At 42.9% G+C, this 19,761-nt stretch overlaps 1 protein-coding gene across 4 annotated transcripts in view; it reads left to right on the top strand.

The window, feature by feature from the left end:
- EYA3 (EYA transcriptional coactivator and phosphatase 3) overlaps positions 1–19,761 on the top strand; it is a 40,046-nt gene that overhangs the window by 5,767 nt on the left and 14,518 nt on the right. For 2 of the 4 annotated variants that reach the window (XM_014881297.2, XM_014881298.2), the window contains 6 exons: positions 5,220–5,314; positions 7,237–7,280; positions 7,980–8,059; positions 10,576–10,642; positions 11,410–11,552; positions 15,734–15,871. In XM_014881297.2, coding sequence (XP_014736783.1) covers positions 5,282–5,314; positions 7,237–7,280; positions 7,980–8,059; positions 10,576–10,642; positions 11,410–11,552; positions 15,734–15,871 — 505 coding nt within the window. In that variant the 5' untranslated portion in view covers positions 5,220–5,281. The remainder of the gene's footprint in view (positions 1–5,219; positions 5,315–7,236; positions 7,281–7,979; positions 8,060–10,575; positions 10,643–11,409; positions 11,553–15,733; positions 15,872–19,761) is intronic. The other 2 variants (XM_014881299.2, XM_088178318.1) reach the window with 1 other exon arrangement.

Genomic DNA, 19,761 nt, shown 5'->3' with positions numbered 1-19,761 from the left:
CCTCAGAGGAGTGGAAGGTTGTAGAGCAGACCATCTTCTGTGCCATCGTATGGCACATACAGGACAAGCAGGGGGCAGTCCCAACCAGCATTTTTTTAGGAGAGGCAGATCCTGCCTGACCAACCTGATGTTCTACAACAAGGTGACTTGCATGGTGGATGAGGGAAGGGCTGTGCATGTGTCTACCTGAACCTTAGTAAACCCTTTGACACCATTTCTCCTGGAGAATCTGGCTGCTCAGGGCTTGGGCAGCTGTACTCTTTGCTGGGTTTAAAATTAACTGCATGGCTGGGCCCAGAGAATGGGAATGGAACTACATCTCTGTGGGGCCAGGCACTGGTGCAGTTCCTCAGGGTTCAGTATTGGACCAATCCTGCTTAATCTCTTTATGAATGTTCTGGGCAAGGGAATGGAGTGCATCCTAAGCACAGCAATCCCATGGAACACTCCAGGCTGGGGGAAAAGTGGCTGGAAGGAGGCTCATCAGAGAAAGACCTCACTACAATACAGATATTGAAGGGCTGGAGCATTTCCAGAGCAGGGAACAGAGCTGGGGAAGGGGCTGAAGCCCAGATCTGACGAGGAGAAGCTGGTGTGGCTCAGCCTGGAGAAGAGGAGGCTTGGGAGGATCTTCTTGCTGTCCACAACTCCCTGACAGGAGGGTGGAGTCAGGCTCTGCTCCCAGGGTACAAAGGACAGGACAAGAGAAAATGGCCTCAAGCTGTGCCAGGGAACGATTAGATTGGATATCAGGGGGAATTTCTTCTCTGAAAGGGCCGTCAAAGGCTGCCCAGGGCAGAGGTGGAGTCACCATCCCTCAGGGCATTTAAAAGACAAGGCACTTGGGGACATGGGTTAGTGGTGGCCTTGGCAGTGCTGGGTATTGGTTGAACCTAATGATCTTGGCGGTCTTTTCCGAAATAAATGATCCTATGATTTTATTCCAACTCTGTTTAATAGATGGAATTTCATTACCCCAATCAAAGCTTTGTTCTTAGGGAAATAATGACTGTCTTAAAGTAATACAAAACCATTTTTCTTCCTAACCAGTATAATTACTGTGTGTTGGTTTTATCTCAGTATCCTGACTTTAATTATTTGCAGCTTGAGAGAACTGTTTCTTGCATGAAACTTTATATTCAAAGCCAAGGCAGATGGGCTTGAAAAGCACAAGCTGGAAGTAAATAGCAGTCTATCCAGGTGCTGCTCATAGCAGGCAGAAATTCTGTCCAGTGTATCTAGTTTGAGAAAGCCTGACCAAGCTGAACGTTGTATTTCAGGATTTTTAAAACACGATTTAGTGCAAGAAGCTGGAGATCACTTGCCAGGGCTTTTAATGTTGAATTATTGGCATCAAGATGATGTGCAGAGCAGAAGGCAGCTGCTGAGAGTGATTGTGCAGCCCATTCCTCTGCTGTGGTGCCTTCTGGTTTGAAGTTTAGATAACGTGTCTCAATTTGAGTGAACAAAATAAAATGACATACAAACCCAATTCTTAATATTTTGCATTGCTGGTGCTCCATGCAAAGTTGGAATTAAACAGGATGGTTATTCAAAACAAATCTAGATCAAATAAAACCTGGTGTTTAGTTCACACATTACAGAATAGTTTTCATCAGGTAATGAACAAAAATCCTCCCGTAAAGGAGAAAATTGTGGTACTTTGCTAATTTCCAGAAGCAGAACAATGGACTCGCCTTTCTCAATGTTTCTTTCATTGCAGCAGCTCATTTAATGGCTTCTTGCACATTAGCTTCCATTTTGTACTGTTTTTCTCATTCACAAACCCATTGGCCCACAAGAGCATTCTCACCACCTGAATCTCTGATACCCCTGCTGTTGTGTTCGCTTAGGGTTTAAAAATGTTCCATAATAATGTGTGTGTAATAAGCATACTTGAAGTGCAGTTCGCTTGAATTTTATGCAAGTTAAAATCTAATTTTGAGATTTGATGTACAAAAAACCCCCAAAACAACCAAAAACAACAACAAAACCAACCAAACAAAAACCCCAGCAAAAAAAACCAGTGTTGTGTCTTTTCAGTTTTTAAAAATCATCTTTGTTGCTGGTGAACTGCTGGCTCAGTGTGCTCCTCTGAGGCAGCCCAGGCTGAGCAAGTGCAAGGTTCTGGGTTTGTTTTTAGCATTTTATTTTGTTTTTCAAGCTCTAGGCAGTTCAGATCTCTCATGCTGGGCCAAGAGGTGTCCAACAGCACCTGGAGGGGCTTGGGACCCTAGGGCATGTACCCACCCAGGGCGGGGGCTGGCTGGAGGGCAGCTGGGCATTAACTGTGGTGGAGAGGGCTCTGAGGGATATGAGCAGGGCAGGAGCAGCTGCTCCCTGGATCCTCCTCTGTTGGCTTCAGCCTTGGAGCTGACAGCAGCTTCATTCAGTGCAGGAGAGCAGCAGGGAGAGGTTCCTGCCCTGCCAGGATCCAAGGATTTTCTGTGCCCAGCTCAAGAAGATATGGGCCTGCTCTGCATGAGAACTGGTGCTTGGGTGGGTGATACAGGTGGAAAGGATGTTGTGTATTTATTGCTGTCATGTCTCTGCTCATCAAAGTGAAACATCAAGTAGATGATAAAATTATAGTTTCATTTACCGTGGCTGTGGTTGAAAAGGGACATCCTGCTGCTCTGCTTGTGTATTTTTCCTGACTCTCATCCTGCTGGCTCCCTTGGAACAGGGCTGTGTGGGGCCAGAGCTGATCTTTCTGACATCATCTTAGCACAAAGACTGTGCTTGGGTCTCTCTGGTTTTCCTTTCTCTTTCTTTTCCCTTGGCAGGTCCTACATGCAGACTGCTCTTTAACTGCACAAGCCTCCTGGGCATGGAGGAGGGAGTGTGAGGCAGGCAGGAGGGGGGTGCAGGAGGTCGGGAGAGGCAGGAGCTGTCCCCTGTCCCACAGCACTGTAACCTCCTGCTGCTGCTGCTGCTGCTGGCCGTGGCTGGGGGAGGATGCCCTCAGCCCTTGCTCCCAGATGTGTTCAGTGCCTCCATCTCACACATCCACACACCCACACCCACCCGCACACCCACACCCACACCCACACTCTGCTGCTTTGTCTCTGGAGCCTCAGCCTGGGGCACACCTCGGGTGTGAGGTGTCCTCTGCCTGTGCTGCTCGTTCTGGAGGTGCAGGGAAGGCACAGAACCACCCTTGGCCGAGCTCTCACTTGGAATTCTCAATTCCCTGGGAGAAGGGGTGAAGCCACCAGAGGTCAAGTTCTGCTTGCCATTAAGGCAGGCACTTTGTGTTCATCTGCTTTGGTTCAGTCATCTGCTTCCAGGTGCTACAAGGTGCCCAGCTTATTTGGAAAGAGTGTTTTCTTCAAGCATGTAACAAATTCCAGTGGGACTCTCTCTGAGAATCTTTTTGTCTTTGTAATTATTTAAGTCTTTCTCAAAACCAAAATTAAAGAACTACTCACAGCTTTTCAGCAAAGCATGGCATGGGAAGTTCCTGCTGTATGGATCAGTGGAATGTAAAATATTTTTCCATACTGAAGAGTTTCGTTTGGGATTTTTGTATGAAATTACACAACAAAACAGTGTTAAATACCAGAAGTGAAGGTTGAGGGACAGGACCTCTTGGCATGAATTTCAAGTCTTCTTACTCTCTGCCATTGTATTTTATATTCCTTTTTATAATCCGTGAGTGGCAGAGTTTCCGTTCAGTCCTAATTTTTCTGTTATTTCTACAAAAAATAAATAAGATTTGTATTTAAAATAAAACTGATTGAAACTGGTGGAGGAAAAACTGTAAAGGTGACAGTAAGTGCTTTGTATTAGACTTGTGTGTTGTGAATAGGGTTGTCTCCAAAGAACCTGAATTATGGAAGAAACTAATTGTGAATTCATTTGACTTAGAGTTCAGGCAATAACAGTAAGTAGCTTTGATTAGGGGTGGCAGCTTTGCAAAATCCTCAAACCATCAATAAAATTTTACCCCGGTGCATACAATACACCCCGGCACGGCCTCAAACGAGGGAGAAACCTTTTGTGTTTCCGTGGTTAATGTGGAATTATTGCAGGCTGCATAGCATCCCTGTGGGTGGCACGTGGGACCGGGCTGCAGGCAGGCTGCACGTGTAGGGACGTTAAGTAGGTCTGGCAGGATCAGAGATGGGGTTTTCAGGACGCCAGAAAGTTGTTTCTGTAAACCAGTTCAGTCCCTTTGCGTGGGGATAATGCCATGAATGCTCCGGCCAGGGTGGGTGAGCAGAAGCTCCTAGAGGAGGGGGTGGTGTGTAAAATAGCATTTTCGTTTCTACAGACACTTAGAGCTCGGCTTCGGGGGCTGTGGAGGTTGTACCTCAGCACAGAAAGTTGCTGCGTTTGATTTCTCCAACTCACGAAGTGTTTCTCAGCATTTCTCCTGATTTCTGCAGTCCCCTGAAGTTGTGCTGTGTGGGTGTGTGGCAGAGGAGGCACACGGGAAAAGCTGCTCTGAACAGGTCGAGGTTGGCTTTAATAAGGTGGCTGCAAAATGAGGTGGAGAAAGAACAAAAACGCAGATTATACTGCTCGTGCACATCAGGTGGGCAGAGGGGGAAGCCAGGAAGACTCAGGCAAATTGCAAAAGTTCATCAGGTTGTGAAAATATTCTGCAAATTTTCTTTTTCGTGAGTTCAAGCCCCTGGAAGGCAGCAGCTTTTTGATGTAGTATATGAGATCTCTCTGGTAAATACTTCCAAAATCAAAATTGTTTTATAAAATTTAATCAGACTTCTCTTTTTGAAAGGTGCAGTTGAAATAATGAACTTGCTTTGTGAATTTTATGGGGAACAGCACTGTGTGTAAATGCATTTAGGTGTGCAGTCTTGTCCTGATTTTTTTTTGATTGTTGCATAAATGTTCTAAATTAAAACAGGTTAGATTGAATCATGCTGTTTACTGACCTAGTAGACCAGACTTGATCATTTAAAGTGTCTTTAAAATCATGGTGCACGTGTCCTATTAGTGTGTTAGCTTCTGCAGCCAGTGTGGGCCGAGTAACTGATGTAGAAATGTGCCATGTGCATGAAAAATCTGTATCTTCAAAGCTTAAAGCTAAATCCCTTGTTTATGAAATCTTTCCATGTATGGATTTTGTATTTTATTTGGGAGATGGCCACACGAGTTTTGTGGGAGGAGTATATAACAATTAATATTCTCTGATAGCCTATATGATAAGCCCCCAAAAAGTACATAAAGCTATGAACACCTTTCTTTAACAGGGCTTGAAGACTGCTGAGGAACACACGATTTGAATCATTAAAGCATTAAAATAGTAATACCCATGGAAGAGCCACAAGACTTACCCGAACAACCAGTAAGTACATCTAAAAAAATGCTGAAAATGAAAATATAAACCAAATTAGCCATCTCACAATTGCAGTATACAGTTATTTTAACTAATATTGGAAAAGAAGGCTTATGCTTAGTATATTTATCCAGAGGACAAAAAGCACTTTGTAGTTTGTAAAATGTGCTGTACATTTAATTTACTATAATTGTACAGACAGTAGTAAGAAAGAAATAGTGATATGTACTTGAACTCTGTGATGTTTCTATGCAAAATGATTATTTGTTACGCTCAGAAAATCAGACTTATTTCAAGCCTGTTTTAGAGAAAATAAAATTCACTATTTTAGGGACAGAATCAGCATGGTGGTTATTACAGAGTGTATAGTCTTTAATTCTTCATATGCTTGAGATCTTGAAAAGATCCTGTGATTGGTTGTTTCCACAAGTGGAAAGCATTTTTTAATAACTAATGTAACAGTGTGTTGGGGTGGGGAAGAATGTCTGAAGGTTAAATTTGCTACATGTATTTGAAGTATTTGTGATATTGTTTGCATTATCAATAACTGATCTTAACACAGCACAGAAGTGTTGGTAGAGAATTATCAATACACTATGAGATGAATAAAATTGTGTATCTAAAACATAATAGCATAGGAATTAAGCAGAAATGTTTGTATTAATGTCCTGTTCCTGTTACAAACTCAAAATAAACCTGGTACAAACTCAACAAGAAATTGCAGAGTTACAATAGCAGTGATGGTTGTAATCTCGAGACCTTGTCAAATGCACACAGAAACAGAATAATGTGCTTGAGGGCACTTTGGATGTGTTGTAATTGAAAAGATTTTGATGCCTTTTTAATGTGAGAATTTAACGTTCTTCAGTTAAACTAGTTATAAAATACATTGTAATGTCATTTATGCAATTTTATGACTTAGGAACAAAGTCAAATGAAGTAGAAATGTGAACTTAAAATTATTCAGAACCTGGCTTGCCACGACCTGCAAATGATGGGCCTGAGTAATATCCACAAAATGTGAAACTAAGCAGCAAAACCATCTAGTTTGTACTCCAGTTATTTGAGGAGTTTAAAAATGAATTGCCTGTACTATAAAAGGAAATCTCTCTAAATCCATCCTCATATAATGAAAACTGTCTTTACTCTTCAGGGCATGAGAGATAAGGTACAGCTAATTTACAGTGGTGTGCCCGTTGATTCTGCTGTAAAATTCAGCTAAAGATTTTCTTGGTAATTTCTTTTAAGTACCTGATACCAGTCAGTCATTCTGTGACAGAATATGAGATTAGATGGATCATAATGAATGAGTGAAGTAGTATTTTGGGTAGTATTTTTGGAGCATGTTCTTGCAGGAGGAACTCACCTTGGCATCCTACTGAGGGTTTCACAGTAATGTTTGTAGCCTGCAGAAATGGAATTTGTGTTCAAGCCAGTGCTGTGGTGTAATAACCTGTACAGGAGCAGGATCCAGCTGGCACCTACAAAATGAGAAAAAGTGCTGTATTGGTTTTAATTAGGAGTCAAAACTCCTAATTTATTACAGAAAAAGCACTCATTCTATCTATCTGTTCCTATCTTTATGCATTATTAAAATATGGGGGGAAAAGAGCAAAGTTTGTGGTGAATCTGTACAGAATGAGATTTTTTTAAAACTTACGACTGTGTTATTCAATTTCCACAAAATTATCCTTGCCAGCCATTTTTGTGGCTGTATATCTCGGCACCTGTTACTAACATAACTAACATGACAATTGTGCTATACAGGATCAGTGTTAGCCCTTGTTTTCTAATTAGGAAAAGGCTTGTCTGGAGATGAAGAAGGTTACACTGGTGAGTTCTGGAGTGCAGGACAAGGCTGTGGATTTAGCCACCACTGTGAACCCCCCAGCTTGTGTTAGTTGTAGCTCTGAACATTTTTGTCTTTGCAGGTGAAAAAAGCTAAGATGCAGGAATCTGGAGAACAGAGCCTGAGGTACAGGATTTTAAATTTGATTTTAGTGTGGAACAGTTCTTTATGGTCTTTTGTAAAGCTTTCATTTTAGAAATTTGTTTCTTGATTTATTTTTTACAGAGCTATGGAAAATATAGTTGCATTTGTATTTGGTATAATTTTGATTAAGTTCCCAATAAAAAATAATTAACTGGCCCTATGTATAAAGCTGTTATAAAAGTGGCCACAAAGAATCTTACTGGCATCATCACACCCATCTTTCACGGAATGAAGCTGTCACATACTGCACATAACATTTAATTTGGTGAGACTCAGGATATTTTAATAATATCTGTGCTGCTATTCTTAGTGAACCTGTGTGGATAACTGCTTCGAGAAATTAAACTTTGGAGCCTGTGACAGCAGGGTCACACAGCACTGCTGGCAGCAGTTCTTTGTCTGCTGCAGCCTGGGGGAGTGGAGATGCCAAGAGGTGTTTGTCACAGAAGCCACCCCTGCAGTCTTCGCTGGCCACTCAAACCCCATCGAGTTTGATGTCTAATTCCAGCTGCAAATCTCTCTCTCAGAAATCTCTTCATGAGGTAGCAAAGAGCACAGGGCTAGGTTTTGTGAAGAGTTAGTTTGCCTTGGTCAGAAAAGTTGAACCCAGGGCTTGTGATGCCCAAGGATGTTAATTTAAGAGTTCATGATGCTGATACTGAGCCTTTGTTGTCCTGGCAGTCATGTGAGCAGCACAGAGGTCAGCGATCAGAAAACTGAATCTTCAAACCTTGGTTCAGACCTTCCCATGTCCAGTGAGAGTGAGTATCTCAGTTCTCCCATTGTCTTTCCTTGTCTTTCCCTGGTACCATTCTTCATCCACCACAAGCTGTCTCCTTGTAATCCTTAGCCTGCCCTCACTATCAGCTGTAAAGTGAACGTTTGCTGTTGTGTTTACAAAGTGTTAATTCCCGATGGTAAGGAAATACCTGTTTCTAACAAATATTTTTGCATCACTGCCTCTCAGCTTGCTGTTGGGTGCTTCTGAGTATTGCTGTGTCTTAGACATGATTCTTCTTGAGGGTTGAGTCAGTATCAATTATAATGCCGATTGTAAACATGTTTTATAAATCACTCTCTACACAGCTGCTTGGGTCCTTTGTAGCAATATGCCATGCACTTCATCTTAGACTCTGAATTGTATTGAATGTCTGCAGAAAGCTCTTAGGATATAAACAGAGAGGAAACAGGCAGGGAATACAAAGATTGCATAGTAAATGAAAAGTGGAGTGTATCCTTTCTCTTGGAAAAAGAGGGCTGGAAGTTATTAGGAAAGTCAGATTCCTGTGTGGTAACCTTTGACTTCTAATACATATTTCGAAGTGTAAGTCAGCTCATCTTAGTTGAAAGTGTGTAAGGTGTAACTTTCCATTGTAATTGATTTAGTCTTTGCTATTTTAATCCATGTACTCTGGTGGTGCAGGAGTTACAAGAAATTTCAGTCTGCAAAACCTGCTGCATAACTGGATAAGCCATTTAAAAATCCCAGAACTTGCATGAAGTGTTATTTTGGATTTTCTGCTTTTTTACACCATTGCCTAAGTGTTTATATGCAATTTTATAAATACAAATTCTAGAAATATCATTACTACATAACTATTCAGATGAATGTTGACATTCTTAAAAAAACCCCTACAAATCCACATTTTTGCAGGAGGGATGTGAGAACTGACAAGTGTTAAAGGAAAGCTTTTAGGTCCAAAAGTTCCCAGTTTGCGTTTCCTGTTGTATCCTTTTGCTGGGTGGGCTTCACACTATGAGGAAAGGCAAACACTGAGCAGCAGAGGAAGGTGGTTCACGGATCATTTGGGAGGTTCAGTGATTGATGGTTTGTACTTCTCAGCTGCTTGTGTTCAGATTACACAAAGAGAAGGTTATTGAGGTGGCACAATGCACATTAGGGTTAGAATTGCCTGTGGTGACTGTCTTGCTTTCCTCAGTGTGACTCTGCAGAGTTACGGTGTTAACTACATAGTCATACAAGAGCAATAATGCAGGTCCAATATGGAAAGCCCAAGTTTTTGGAGCACATTATTGGCATTTGGATCCAATCCCAATTCAGAGTATGCTGTTATCTGTGACCCTGGGCCGTTCTGAAGGCTGTTAATCGAGTCACTCCAGAGGGAGAGACAAAATGTAGTGGTGTGGTGTGGTGTGGGAGCAGGGCCCTGGGCTAGCTCAAGGGATACACTGTTAGCCTGGATTACCTTCTGGGCACGCCCTGGGTGCTTTCCTTTCAAAGGGGAATCATCTGGATCCACAGCAGTGCAGCTGTGTTTGGGTATGAGAGCTGAACTGATAAACCCATGTAGTGTCAGACTGTACACAGTGACACAAGCTGTAGCTCCCAGCAGTACTGCACTGTGCTGGTGGTGCCAGAGAGGCTGCACGGGGCCGAGATCTGTGCTGGGCTCCCAGTCATTGCTTTCCTAGTTTGATGGAGAGCTGAGTATTTAATCTGGTCAGCTGATGTGAATCCAAGGGGTGTTTAATGACTCTTGGATTAAACCATAGGAGCCCAAGCCCCCATCTCCATCCCAACTGGAATGCTGTAACAGAGCTCTCTCACACAGGCTGTTCTAGAGCCATAGGCTGTGTTGAATGACAACATTTGAAACATTTCCTCCATGGGTTGCCAGCTGAGCCACTCTCTCTTAGCAGTTGCAGAGTGCAATTTCTGTGGATTTATTCAAGCAGAAAAATGGAAACATCTGGTTAAATGTAACTACCAGATTACTTTGGAGGAATCTCTGAGCCTTGTGCACTGCAGCTGTGTTTTGCTGGATGTGTGTGATTAAATTCCTTGAGCTGGAGCTGTTCCTTTTTCCAGGAAAGACTGCTGGAGCCATGCATGGATACAGTATGGAGGGGTAGAGGAAAGCTCTGCAAAACAGGCATTGGATCTCTGTCCAGGACACAGAAATAAATGTTACCCTTGGTGCAGATGAAGCCCCTTTGGCAAATATGCAGGGTTTTGGGGAGGACTGAAATCAAAGGCTTTTTATGACAGTTCCAAAACATTATGGTACCAGCTGATAAAGAGCACTGTTTCACAGGGAGGAATAGCATGACTGGCTGATCTACCTGCTGGGAGCTGGCAAAACAGTTTTGTGCTGGTTTTACAGTGTGTTTTTGAGAATTTGCTTTGAAACAGATATTCAGGGCACTAAAACCCTTTGTATATCCTGTGTGTTGACTAAAATGTACCATTGGTATGATATTTATTTGTTGGGTTTTGAAAGCACTTCTGTAATTAAACAAACTATTTTTTTTTCAGTTATGACATGCACTGATTATATCCCAAGGTCATCAAATGATTATACCTCACAAATGTATTCTGCAAAGTAAGTCAAGAAATTGTTACTGAGTTCTGTAACTCTTACTTCTCTCTGAAGTAATCTTTTTGTATCTTTATGCATTTCTCTAGTGCTGTAAATCCCACTACTGGCAGCAGATACTTGTTGCTGAGGACACTGAACTTACAGAATTCACCCTTTGGCTTTAGCGACTGTTTTATGTTCACAAAGATAAATGAGGCCCTTCAAGTAATTAACATGATAGTCTTGGTGAATAATGCATATAACATTTGTCAAATAAACAAATTGAACATAAATAAATATAAGGAGAATATAAGATTTTCTCATCATTCACTGTGTTTAGGATCTTTGTAGTTCTTCCTGTTGGAACAGGACAAACCTTAACCCCTGCTGCTTGTTTTTGTGTAGTTTCTGTGTGTGTCCCACTGGTTCTCACAGATGCTGCTAGATTACAGTAGCTTCAGGATCTGGTGTGGGCAGGCATGATAAGTGGGACTGACTGCTCGTGCCTGTTGGAATGGGGAGTTTGTCCCTCCCAGTCCTGGATGAGCACTGGTGCTCTGGCATTGTGGAGGAGGGAGTTTCCCTGGTGTCCCCGCGGGAAGCTGGCAGCATCTGTTAACTCAAGAGCCTGCCTTGAGGAGCACAAGGAGCTTACTGCACTAAGAGGACATGTCAGTCTGAGTAGTTCCTCCTTTCTGGAGCAAATTTTTTAATGTGTCTTCTGTTTTGAAGGCTGAAAGATGCATGATGTAAACAGTTCTTTCTGACTTTTGTTCTCTCTTTTCACTAAGGCCATATGCACATATCCTTTCTGTACCAGTATCGGAAACAATGAGCCCTTACCCCGGTCAGCCTCAGTACCAAGCACTACAGCAGTCCCAGCCCTACACCATCTACCCCCAGACCTCCCAGACCTACGGACTACCTCCTTTCGGTAAAAAGTCACTTTTCAAAGACTTCTCCATGCCTGCAATTACTGTTTTATGTCTCAGTAAAAAGCCAGTGTTAAACTTAACCAGGTGTGTTGGAGACAAGAGTTTGTAGGAGAGCACATGCATAGCTTAAATTGGAGATGGGCGCTGATCTCTTGATGGGACTTCAACTTAAAAAATAAGATTTTTTACAAAGCTGTTACTTTGGATCTCCCCATGAAGTTTGCTGTATGGTTCTTGGTAATTGTCTCTGGTTGTGGTATAGCTATGTTTGTGCAGTTTCCTTGTTAGTGAAATGGCACAACACCCCATACTACAACTTCTCTGATTTTCCCTTTCCTTTTTGTTGTCCAAGATTAAGACATTTTTATTTCATATTTCACCAAATGAGAGCTCATGCTAAGATGTTTCCAAGTTTACTAGGCAAATAGTTTGCTTAATTTGCTCTAATAACTGAGCCCTCTTGATAGCTATTCCAGTCTTTGCAAATGCAGCCCTTAAAAAATCGAAGGGAGCAGAGGCTGTTTTATCTCCTAGCATGCAACACTGATGAGAGGGGAGAGCATCATGCAGGGAACCTGGAGCAACCCTGGATGCCTGTGGAAGTGGTGGAGTTACCACCCCTTGCAGTGTTCAAAAAACTCATGGATATGGCACTTGAAGATATGGTTGATTGGTGGACATGGTGGTGCTGGATGAATGGTTGGACTTGATGATCTTAAAGGTCTTTTCCAACTTTTACAATTCTGTGATTCTAAGTGTATGTGTCAGGGGCTTGTACTGCACAACCATATGCACTGAGCCTCTTGCAGATTTATCTGTAGTGCTAAAATCTAAGTACCTTGATGTGTGTAAGGATGAATTTTTCTTTAGTTAAAGAATTAGATGTCTTTGAATAGAAACAGCTACATTTCTGGCTTTTGTTAGCTGCTGACAAAGCATGGGCTTTTCTAAAGGTTACAAAACAATTGATTTGTCAGGATATATTTGAAGGATGGTGTAGGAAAGATAATAAATCCAGACTTGGCTTTGTTAAACATAAGTTAAATTACTAATACTGTAATTACTGATGGTTGCTGGAACATAATCCTCCTCACTGGGTGCCTGCACTTTGGTTTCAGTGCCTTGTTGCACCGTTTTTTGCTGTATCTGAACAGTGGCTGATGGTTTCTTTGCTTCATTTATTTGGTGTTTCTCAATAGTGTGTTGTGCATGGTGCACTGAGGTGCTTCGTGTGCTGTTGTGTGTTTTAATGTGTCTCATGTTGGTGTTTTTAAATGCAAATATTTGTAAATATGTGGAGTGCTCCATTGAAGTTTAAAATATGGTTTAGACGTCTACAGTTTTGGAGAGAGGGTGTAGGGGTTTTGTTAGTGTGTTGTGTGTGATGTTTTGTTGGTGGCAGTAGTGGTGGCTGTATTTGGGGGCAGTGTTCATTTTTTTGATGCCAAAGGTTCTGGAGTGCAGGGTTACTCAGCTGCTTCAATATTATAGTCTAAATGTAACACTAGAAATTATTCTGAAGACCTGGAAGGAGATTTGCATTTTCTATTGACTTCAAGGGAGCTTTCATCTGTAAAATGTCCAAAATGTCATCAGTTACTGAAATATCTGGTGTGAATTTTGAGGTGTGTTGTTAAACACCAGAATTTTTAGTGTGAAATCAAGTTAGGAAGATGTTAAAAGTCATTATTTCCAGTAATGGAAATCATAGTGGAGTGTTGCCTGTTGAGTCATGATGAGAAGATGGACCTTGCATGGTTTGATGGAGAGGTAGAGGGTAGAGGATTGAACACTGCAGAGAGAATTCTGGAAATTGTTTCTGCTCACTAAATCTCCAGTGAGCAGTGAGGGCCAACAGCTTGGTCACGTTTTACAGCACCAGGGGCCTTGTTAAGGAGGTTGGTGTGTCTTTGTACCATGTATTGTTTCTATGCCAGAAAGAAGGCACCATGGGTTATCCAACTGGGACAAACCAGCATGAAATTCAAGCAACCTGACAAACACAAGCACAGTCTTGAGGTGGCTGAAGTCAGGATGCCCCTTTTAGAGAAGGGATGGCCATGCTCTTGCTGGTTTGTCACCTCTCTTGGTGTTCAGTGCATTGTTCTTCATGGGATGCCCTTGTGGTCAGGAGAGATTTTTTTAAAAGAAGCATTAAAATAAGAGTAGTGACATCCAGGCTGCATATGTGTAGCTGTAAATTGGTGTTAGAAACACCATGGATGTGATGGCTTACATTAACTCAAGAAAAACCTGGAAAATGATTGGATGTCCTGTGTGGGGCCTTTCCATGTGTGCAGATTAGTACTGTGACATTCTGTGACATACAGTGCTGCCACTGGACATGGAAGAGTCTCATCCCCCCTCTCACAGCTTCTCCATCATCCTTGAGGCTGTGCTAGCTTATAATGCTGTCCTGCAGAATGAGAGGGGAAGGACACACAGTCCAGGAGTGTGCCTGGCTGGCTGGAAGGTAGGACATGTCTGTAACAGCAAGACAGTCATGGAAGGCAGGGCCTGAAAGATGCCTTAGCACAGCACCTGAGCCAGCTCCTGCACTGGCACCCAGCCAGTGCTGCCAACACCTCTGTGTGTGTTTGACCTGGTGCCACACTCCCTGTGTGTCATGGTGCTGTAGCATTCAGGGTGGCTTTGTGTTCCACTGTCAGGTCGGTTGGCACTTCTGCATGTCGTGTGACCATCACATTGTGTTGCTGTCTGCTCCTTGTCCCTCTGCCTTGTGCCCTAAGGAGCTTCTGGTTACTGTCCCCTGTAAAAACTGCTCACAATTTGGAGATGGTGGCACTCCCTTTCCAGACTAAACAAACACAACTACTCCCCACTCTCCTTGGAGTATCTTTTTCCCATGTATTTTGTTCTGGAATTTCTGCAATGTATCTACAGTCTTTCTTAGATCAGCCTTTCCTTTTTGTTTGCTAATTATTGAGGTTCTGGAGGTTTGAAAACCTTAATGAAGACACAACTTGAGAGCTGAAGAGTCAGACCCTGGGGTGGCTGTGCAGAGGGGAGTGATTTAAGGTGACTCATAGGTGTCAGTTTGAGATCAGATATGTAAATAAATCAAAGGGCCATTGCAGAATTTAATTCTGACAAGGCTGCAGCATGGAGCGACCTCTTGGAGCTGCTGCTCCCATCCAGCTTGATGGAGTCTCCCATATCTTCTGGGAAGGAGTCTAGAGCTCATAGCCCATGGCTCAGTACTCCTGGAGTGGGTGAAGGGCTGCAGGTGGCTTCCTTGGTACTGTTTTTGGGGTGTTGAAAAAGGAGGGTGATCTTTCTGATGGCCCTAAACTCTGTCTAGCTCCAAATGTCCTTTGTCCCTCTGCTTTGCATATTCCTGTTTGTTTTTATGTAGATCCTCTCAAAATATTCCTGCTTTCTAACCAGGGCCAGGGAGAACTGTCTTTGACTTTGGCTGTAGATTTGGAGACACTCCTGAAAGCCTGAAGAGCCCTGAAGAGTGAGGCCTGAGCTGAGCTGCCTCAGTTGGACACTGTTGGCACCTGTCAGTGCAGAGACCTCAACCTTAACACAGCACCTGAGCTGAGCCCCATGCTAAGTGTGCCCTGTACACACAATTACAGTCACTCTGCTCTCTGTGCTGTGCCCAGAGTTGTTACAAAAGCATTTCCAAAACAACAGGAAATCTGGAAGAAACATTTGGATTTTTAAAAATTTTTTTTAGCTCTGTATATATTGTTGTCGTTCTAGGAAAATTACTGACTTGTGGCTTGGTTTAAAGTATTCATCCCAAAGCCCAGTGAAGCAGTGGAAGTGTTGAGCTTGGCCTTCATAGATCTCAGCTTTGGCCTCACTGTAACAGCTGATGTCACTTGCAGTGCTGTGCAGCTCAGCCCAAAATCACAGCAATTGGCAGGTTCTTTATCTGCATGGGCAGTGAATCTTAGTGAAACATTTTTAGTTAAAAGCTTTGCAAATTACTCTTCTTGGTGCTTTTAATTTTCTCTTTTTCAGCCATTTTGTCACCAGCTCTAATCCCTGCACAGCCTGACAGCACTTACTATTGCCAAAATTAAACATTTTCCATGTGTCATTTGTTATTTGCTTTTGTGATGAGCAAAAATCTTAATCTGAGGTAGGAGCATGCTGTTTGGTCCCAGCATATTTGTTTGTAACTGGTCCAATTTATCTGATTCAGGTGCACTGTGGCCAGGTATGAAACCTGAAAGTGGTTTAATTCAGACTCCATCTACAAGTCAGCACAGTGTTCTTACCTGCACTACAGGGTTAACCACAAGCCAGCCCAGCCCAGCACATTATTCTTATTCCATTGAAGGTAACTTGGCATGGTTTTTATCTGCATCTCTCTCCACCTAACTGAGTCCAGATACCAAACTCCAGAGAGGCTTGCACGCTTGTCCTTGGTTTTGTGCATGCTTCTTCATGCTTTGCCTCTTTTCTCTTTCTGCCTGTGTGTTTCTGAGTTTGTATTTGCCTCTTACCTGTGTGTGCACCAGGCTGGCTCGTTGGTGCCATGCTGCTGGGCTGAACAGAGTGAAGAGCAAATGGGAAGGGGAAAAAGACATGTTGTGTTCCTGCATGCTTTATTGGGAATGCTCCTGCATTTCTCTTTGTTCGTGGTCTTTAGTTTGATGTCAGGAAATATGCTGAGTGAAATATGCTGCAGTGAGATTTTTAAACGTTTGTTTTTCATTCCTTCTGGAGGTAGATGGTTCTTGCATATCACACACACCAGGTTGCTAGATCTGCTAGGAAGGGAATTTCTCAGTATAGAACCATTTAAATATTATTCTTGCTGGAACTGCCACATCTAAGAAGGCAGGTGCTGAATTTCACCAGCTTCAACAACAGTTTTTAGGAATGAATGTGCCAGATAGCTGAGTTATGGAATATTGTTGCTTATGGCACATATATGCAAATTGATACCTTTTCTTTAGGCTGCCATTTATGTTTTGGTGATGAATTGTGAAAATTTGTCTCTTTCTATGGAAATTTTATAAAGCATTTCAGGAATTTGTAATCTATTTCTTATGGAATATTTTCACAGAATAATTCAGGGACTTCAGGAAATTTTTAGTTCAGCTTCCTGCTCAAAGAGTAGTTGATACAGAATTCAGAACCAGTTTGCTCAGAGCTTTATCTAGTTGGATCTCCAAAACCTCCAAGGATGGAAATTTTGCCATTTCCAGAACCTGACTGTCATTATGATGAAACGTTTTTTCTTTTGTCAACTGAGAGCTTTCCCTCTTCCACCTTCTGACCATTTCTCTCCTCCTGCTGCACACCTGCCAGAAGAGCCTGTGTCTGTCCTCTCACTGATGTCCATGCAGGTACCAGCAGGCTGCATCAGGTTCCCAAAGCCACCTCCTCTCCTGGCTGGACAGTCCCTCTCCCCTGAAATGCCCCTTGCAGGCATGTTCTCCACATCCCTGACTGGTTTGGTGTCTCTTTACCAGACTCACTGAATTTTATCAACATGTTTCTTGGGCTTGAGGGGCCAAAGTGGACACCATAACCAGATGTGGTCTCATGAGAGCCAAGAAAAGGAGGATAATTCTTAAAATTAGCAGTGAGTGGCTTTTGGCATGTCTCTCTCTCATGGAAGAAAGTCATGTGGTGTGTCATGGTACTTGCTCAGTTTGCATTATTGTGACAGTCAGTGGCCTAGTGTGATATTTATCCTTAATTCACTTTTCACATTTATAACATGAGGAAAGCAATACTGGAAATAACTCCCTTCCTTCCAGCATAACCCTCCTTCCCACAGTCCCACAGCAGAATGACTTACTGTGTCTCTCAGCACCAGCCAAGGGTCAGGAATGGTTCTACACAATGTGACCCCTGCCAGATTTCCCATGGGGAGCAGGGGGATCCCTGGGGTTGGTGAGGTGACAGACCCCACTCAGGCCTTGATTTGTAGAAGAATTATCAAATCACAGACTTTTTTGGGCTGGAAGGGACATTAAAGATTATCCACTTCCAACCCCCCTGCCATGAGCAGGGACACCTTGCATTAGGCCAGGGTGCTCCAAGCCCTGGCCAGCCTGGCCTTGGACACTTCCAGGGATGAGGCAACCACAGCTTCACTGGGCATCCTCACAGCCAAGAATTCCTTCTCAATCCATCTAACCCTCCCCTCTGGCAGTGGGAAGCCATTCCCCTTTATTCTGTCACTCCATGCCTTGTCCAAAGTCCTTCTCCAGCTCTCTCTGAGCCCCTCTGGGTGCTGGAAGGGGCTCTGAGGTCTCCCTGGAGTCTTCTCGTCTGCAAACTGCTCAACCCCAGCTTTGTCAAGCTTTCACACAGGAGAAGGATTTTAATCTGTGCTGCTGGGAGAATGTGTGATGTGAGAAGTTTCCCTGCAGGCTGCTCTCTGAAACTGTGCACAGGTCACCCCAAAGTGTGCAAAAGTCAGTCCAGTTGTGCAAATACTGTTGCTTTTTGGAAAACTTTTGCAGACTTGCAGGGCACTTTTCCTTTTTTCAGATTTGCTGTATTTCTTTCTCAAGCAGCCCACCACGGGGTCAGGTCAGTACAGGGGCTGGTGCCAGGGAGGTGGTGGAGGGCAGAGCTGGAAGGATGGACAGACCTTTTAAATAGTAATCCCTGGAATATCTGTCTTTTCTCTCCACTCAAATCAGCAGGGTGAGGTGCAGTCGTACAATGATGCTGACCCACTGGAGAGGTATTTCAGTGCATGGTTCTGGTTTTGGCTCTTTGAAAATGGTTGAAGCAAATCCCAAAGATTTGGATTAATAAGGTAGAGGAGGCAGGGATGTCATGTCTGAAGTGAGGAATAAAGAAAGGAAAAGAGTCACGGCATCTTTAATGCAGTACTTGTGTTTGCTGGGCTTTAAACCTCAGCCCTTGAAGTCATATTTGGCAAATCTGTGCCAAATATTTTTGCGTGGTTCTGGCCCAATCACAGGTAAAAAAGAAGTAGCCCACAGTGCAGAAAGAATTGGTTCATCCATGTAGTGAGAACTGTTGAAAAAATCTGATATGTAGCACTGTTTAGATAAAAGATTATTAAAAAGAACTGTTGGAGGGAGACCAGAGATAAGATAAACAATGAGGTTCATGTGAAGGAATACCAAACCTTGAAATCTTTTTTCTCATTTCTTAACTTGTGTAATCAATCTCAGTGGAGAAGCAGCTCTGCAGAGCATTACAGATAACAATCACTTTCTGTTTCCTCTTCATGATAGTCTTGAGAGCAGTGGTGTAACAATCTGTCATCCAGAGAATTGCTCTGCCCTGGCTGCATGGCAGGGTTGTTCAGTTAGCAATGGTCTTTTCTGGAGAGCTGGGCTTCATAGGGGCCTAGAAAGGGACCTTCTCTTACGGTGATAACAGCCTTGATAATTTCCAGAATGTGTATATGGAAAGAGCTTTATTTGGAAACTGTCCCCTGTTTTTGAGCAGTTGCTTATGAGTAGTGTCTGTGTTCCTTGGCTCACACAGCTGGGCTTCAAGTAGCTGTGGAGCTTCTGTAGGTCCTTGAGTGTCTTCATTGCCATTATTGCTGTTGAGTGCAGCCCTTCTGCCTTTTCCTAAATGTTTCTGGGGCTAATTACTTCCCTTTGTTTCTGCTTCCACAGAGGTGACATCCTTTGTATCTCTCATTTCCTGTAAATACTGTGTATTTCTACACATCTTTTAAGATCCATTTATTTTGTTTTCTTAACTTTCTTGAGGCATGTTTTGGATCCATTCCTCTTTCCAGGAGGCAGCAGATAGTGTTGGTGCTTGCCATAGCACAACATACAAACACAACTCTTGTTAAGAGTTCATGATGGGTCTGTTTCCCTGGGGGAGCAGGACTGAAGCCTTCAGAAGCTTGAGTTCTTGGGGTGAATTCTGCATGGTGGTATTTGCAGAAAAGAAGGTTTTTTTTCTCAGAGTGATGGTAAAGTAGGGATACTGTGAATCTCTGTAAGTCTTTACATAAGCATCTAAAAGTGATTTTTTTGGTTTTATTTGTGTGCAGAGGAAGATGGTTCAGAAAAGTGAATAGTTCTTGGTGGCATCTGGTTTTGTACATTCTGGTTTTGTTCCTGCTGATTTAATTATTTGTTGTTATCCTTGTGAGTCCCAAACCCCCATGCTGAGGAATGTTTAATGGAGTGGCCCTGTGTCTGCAAACTCCCAAAAACTGCTAAACAACTGGCATTCCCAAGTGTTGCTCTAGCAGCCTTTTCTGTA

This window comes from Sturnus vulgaris, chromosome 24 (genome assembly GCF_052056855.1).
Source record: "Sturnus vulgaris isolate bStuVul1 chromosome 24, bStuVul1.hap1, whole genome shotgun sequence".
Classification (NCBI taxonomy): Eukaryota; Metazoa; Chordata; class Aves; order Passeriformes; family Sturnidae; genus Sturnus; species Sturnus vulgaris.
The sequence above is the reverse complement of the archived record's forward strand: the minus strand, read 5'-3'. Positions and strand labels throughout refer to the sequence as shown.